A 4,903-nucleotide genomic window follows, 5' to 3' on the forward strand; every position below is an offset into this window, starting at 1 on the left:
ATCTGCAGAGCATCTTTTCATCCCCTTCACACGTCTTCATGGCCCAATACAAGTGAACTTTAATGCTATGTCCTCAAGGATACCACTAATAATTTTACGAGTCTTCACTGATTACTTTTATCTACAAGTTCTGGAAACCAAGTCTTTCCTTATTCTTGCTTGGTCCTTCAGTAATCTTCTTCAATTGCTTCACTACATTATTCGTTCCTGTTACAAAATAAACAATATTATTGTCCATGTCAAATGCTAACCATGCCAAGTGTCAAACGAATTTTTCAAATTGAGGTCCTTTGTGATATAATTCGATACTTGCTGCTGTATATCATGGGCCACTTCTACAACATTGACACCTGTTATGTTGGAATGAGTAGTTCAATTCATTGAAGTATAGGGTACCTTTACTTATCACTTTATGTAACACTACCTTAGTGCAAGCTACCTCTCTTGTCTGAGCAATGCTGTGATCTGCTCGAGACACAGTTGCGATATCAAGTACTTTGTGTGTACTATATAATGTAATGATACAATTTTGACAATAAAATAAATACCTTCCAGAAAGACATGGCACAGTAGTATAAAAAGCATTAGCAGTGGAGTCGTGTCTAGCATCAGTAATCACCCACTAAAAGAGAGCATTTTTGTTGTATTATATTGTCTTGAAACTTACTTCCCCACTTGAATTGTAACTAGGTTGACGCTTCACTTCTTCAACTGCATCAATCATTACATCTTCAGCCATGCCATTGACTACTTCAATAAACCCACACTTGTTGTATACTATGAACAATTAGGACAGTGACTGCTAAATGTTTATTCGCCATACCTTTCCAGATATACTGGTGTCCAACGTTACCAATACATGCAAATTGGCAAAATTTGATGTATTGGGTTGGTAGCATGCCAGCACATGTAAAACTGTGAATCATCCTGAAAAGAGAATAATTGGCAGAATGTATATAGACTGCTGACTTCTGGTTTAACAAATAATGTCCGCCAAAAACACGAGAACTAGACCAAGTTCTTTTCTGTTGTTGACAACACCAACAAACAAAAAGTAATCTAGCTACGTGACCTCTCTATATAAACATTAATTAATACAGTATCAATATGTATATGTAGCTACACAGTACACACCTTTACAATCGACTCAAACATCCATGGATTAGAAGATTTGCCACAGCAACAAGGTGTAACTAAACCTTCTACCAAATCATTGAGGCAGTAGTTCTCCACAAGAAAAGCATCTTCATCATCATCCTTATCATTACCAGTGAAAACACCTTAGTAATAAAATTAATAATAAAATAATTATAGTAATTAGCACTTATTAATTTTATTCACCAACTTACCACTATTGCGATTAAAAGACTGTATTTCACTACTACCTTCATGTTCCTCACTTCTCTTTCTCCCAATACCAGCAGGAGACTGAGAAGAGCCATGCATCAAGCTATCTTCAACTACATCAAACATGGCTGTCATCAGACCAAAGTTGTCTAGCTTATTCTTAGATAGCAAAGAACGAACATCCTCTAAACGACGACTAAAGGCACCTTTCTCTGCCACAGACTGAAACTCTATGTTGAAAGTCATCCTGATACGAGTCCCTGATCGTCCTGAAGCTCCTGTTTCGCTATTACTCGCCATAATCGTGATTTACTCAATATATAACAACAAGAACAATCGAGAACAATAGAACATGTGGAACATAAAAGAGGCTTGGCAATTCCAGCCTCTTCCTTTTACTGTACTATGTCAATTAACTGATGTTATCAAGATCTTTATCATATGTGTAGTCGCCATTTTGATACTTGCTGTCCATTTTTGGGCCCCTTTTATACTGCGCATGCTCGTTTAAGGTGTATCAATTACCTTTGTCAAAACATAAGAGATAAGCTACGACTAATAGGATTTCCGCCAGGGGAATGTAAAGTTCTCCATGATATTTTTAAAGTGCAAATAGGGGATCATTTTGAACCTGGCGTCATAGAAGCCAAATCTGAAACTTTGTTAAATCGGCTTTAAGGAGGCTTAAAGATTAAGGGAGCAGTTTAGAAAGGAGTTATATTTGTCATGTGTTGACTGTCCGGTTTTATAATTGGTTTTCCAAGTGTATACTTAAAGACATCACACAATGTGTTCTGCCAGATTTAAGGGAAAAAGCTGGCTTGGACGGTACACAGCCATGGGCGGTTGCAGAAATTTGGTTTGACCTGGGCATCAATAATTAGTGGGTGTGGTTCCATACAATTTTGCAAGGAAAATGGACAATACTGATCTATAACTTCATTGAGATGATTTCTTAGCATAAAACAACAAAGAAGCCTGTTGAACTACCACAGTTTACACTGGATGCCCACACCAGAATCATGAATATAATTATTGGTCAAAAAGTCAACCTGGGCATTGCCCCCTAATGCCCAGGCCTGCAACCGCCTATGTACACAGCACTTCACCAATGCTACTGAATCTAGTAACAATGTTATCAAGCAAGAAGTTTAGTGAAGGGAAAGAAAGCTTCCAGTGTTAATTGAGCATTTAAAGGCTACTGTACTGAGACATGCATCTGAGCTTGACAAATCTGTCATTAGCCTAGGAGAGTGGCATTTCTTGTGTCCGTATAATCATTTAAAAGTTGCAGATGAACAATGGTTTTTAATGAGCCATGATGCAAGGAAAATTGTCCATTGAAGAGTTGTGCTAATATTGGTGCTTCCACATCAGGTTATCTCGCCTTGTCAACATCTCTTTCTTCTCTTGTTGAAGATGTAAATGTTGAATCTATTTCTGAATCTTTTTCGCAAGGAATTTGGAAAAAAGTAGCAAATATCCTGAATTTTAAAAAGGAGCAGGTCCTGGAAGTTTCTTGGGTTACTAATAAGGGAACCAGACTTGTGAAAAGTTCTTCACTTCAGCCACACCTTGTGAACTCTGACAGTAAGAGCCAACTCTGTTGTGATGATACATGTGTTATGTTTAAAAGTTTTCATCTCTGTGGGTAGCCATAGCCGAGATAAATGAACAATTAAGTTTATTTTTACGGAGCTTACAAACATCTCTCCAAACTTAACAATAGCAAATGAAGGGCTACTGTCTGGCTCTGCAAGAACATGTGGACAAGTGAAGGCAAAGAAGAGAGCCAAGGAAAGTATTTTCACAATCTGTTTGCTCTTGCCTTGAGGGGCCAAATTTTAATTTGACTTGTACCAACTACAGTGGTGGCAAGGAAACAACCAGTACTTGCGCTATTAGTTTTATAAATGTGTCATCTAAATCACAATCTGCATCAGGTATTTCTTTTTTCTTAGGAAAGTCTCTTGCACAAGTCACAGTTGCAACAGGTGCAAGTCTAAAAAATGCACCTGTCTTGAATAAATTACCATCATTTCCAGCCCCTGCTGCTAACACTACTATTCCTTCATTACAAAGTAGCATACCAGCTACTGGGGCATCTACAGCTACAAGTTCCAAGGTATTACGAATCCATTTTAACTCCTTCATAGCAACAACAATGAAGGAGTTATGATACATGTGGAATGGTGGTGGCTCGTACTTAAAGATGACTTATTAAGCCATTAACAGGGCTGCAGTTTTATACAAAGGAAAGCAATTCTCATTTAATGCACGCCTAACCTATCTTCAGATGGCACTCGTATCATTTCAAATTAAAGATCTGGTGCTAACAGATAATATTAAATCAAACCTCACCATGTATCAAAAGTATTATTTGCTACACTTAATGATTTTGAATATTATGTGATCTACATTATAGTGGTCTGATGTGACATTATTACTTAATCTCTAATAGTTCTGTTCCTCCTACAGACATACTATTATAATCACTTATATAATCATTGGTTAACTGAATCATTTTGACTATAATTATAGATTTAATCTGTGATCAATTTCTGTTTTTCCTATAAACATGATTATTTTCACTTATATAATAACTGGTTTCATTTAATTATTTTGACTATAATTAATTTTTTCCAATAAAAATACTAATTATAAATGATTATAAATCCAATAGTTTCAGATACTTTTACATAACATTTCTCATTTCCGTATTTCTCAATTTCCCATTTCCTGATTTCCCATTCCCACTTTTATAAGTACCCCTGATTTCAATCACTATGGCAACTCTAAGCATGCGCAATAAAATTTAAAAATGGCATATGCAAAAGAGAGGGTGTGTTGATCACGCCCATAATGCTTTCTTTGTTTGAATTTTTTGCTCATAAAATTCTGAAACTACCTTTGTGGTCCTTGTACCAAGCCCAAAGGTGTGCTGTAAAAGCCAACTTAACTGCTTCTTTTGCTTAAAAGATTGGAGGGGAGATAGAAGATGAAAGAAGGAAGAAAAAGTCTGAACATTTTTGTAAAGCTTTGAATTTAGGCCTATTCTCCATAATTGCTCCTACTACATTGCAGTCCACATTAAAGGTACCAGGAGAATTGCTCAGTGAAGGAGAGCTCATGTAATCCATTTATACGGCCGTACAATGTAGGATAGAAGAGTTATAAGCATTTGAAAATCATAAATTTGGTGACCATCTTAAAAAATCAACCTCAACCCTACATATAGGCTACTGCCTATATCATATACTTCAAAGTGGTAGAGTTGGTGATTCCTTTGTTAAGGAAGTAGCCAGGCTCTTTCAAGCCTGTGCTAATTACTTCAGTTTAGAGCCTACAACACTTTATTCTACAATGGTGATGCCTGCTATCCTTCGGAAGCCATCTGAAAAAGTTGCTATTATGAAGCTTAACACCTACACACAAAAAAATGGTGTATTATTTGCTACATACTTGGATGTGTTATATGACAAATAGATGTGCTGAATTATAAATATAACACACTAGCTGTGCTCTTTCTAAATTCAACACACTAAATTTAACACAC

At 36.3% G+C, this 4,903-nt stretch overlaps 1 protein-coding gene across 1 annotated transcript; it reads right to left on the reverse strand.

Annotated features, from left to right (window-relative positions):
- Nucleotides 1–246: 246 nt before the first annotated feature.
- On the reverse strand, nt 247–1,799 carry LOC109585045 (uncharacterized). Its single transcript, XM_020000973.1, has 8 exons — nt 1,350–1,799; nt 1,135–1,280; nt 970–1,076; nt 824–927; nt 668–777; nt 549–622; nt 397–506; nt 247–350 (listed from the first exon to the last, which is right to left on the reverse strand). Exons 1-8 carry the CDS (start codon nt 1,645–1,647, stop codon nt 247–249), a joined length of 1,053 nt encoding a protein of 350 aa, XP_019856532.1. The 5' UTR covers nt 1,648–1,799.
- Between the last annotated feature and the right edge of the window lie 3,104 nt (nt 1,800–4,903).

The sequence above is a fragment of the Amphimedon queenslandica genome, unplaced genomic scaffold, assembly GCF_000090795.2.
Source record: "Amphimedon queenslandica unplaced genomic scaffold, v1.1 AMPQUscaffold_13127, whole genome shotgun sequence".
NCBI lineage: Eukaryota > Metazoa > Porifera > Demospongiae > Haplosclerida > Niphatidae > Amphimedon > Amphimedon queenslandica.

Excerpts from the sequence above, each read along its gene's own strand:
- LOC109585045 (XM_020000973.1), bottom strand. The coding sequence starts at position 1,647 with ATGGCGAGTAATAGCGAAACAGGAGCTTCAGGACGATCAGGGACTCGT. Across the intron at positions 1,077-1,134 it reads TGTTTGAGTCGATTGTAAAG|AGAGGTCACGTAGCTAGATT; the intron begins GTGTGTACTGTG and ends ATGTTTATATAG. Across the intron at positions 351-396 it reads ACATAAAGTGATAAGTAAAG|GTGTCAATGTTGTAGAAGTG; the intron begins GTACCCTATACT and ends CCAACATAACAG.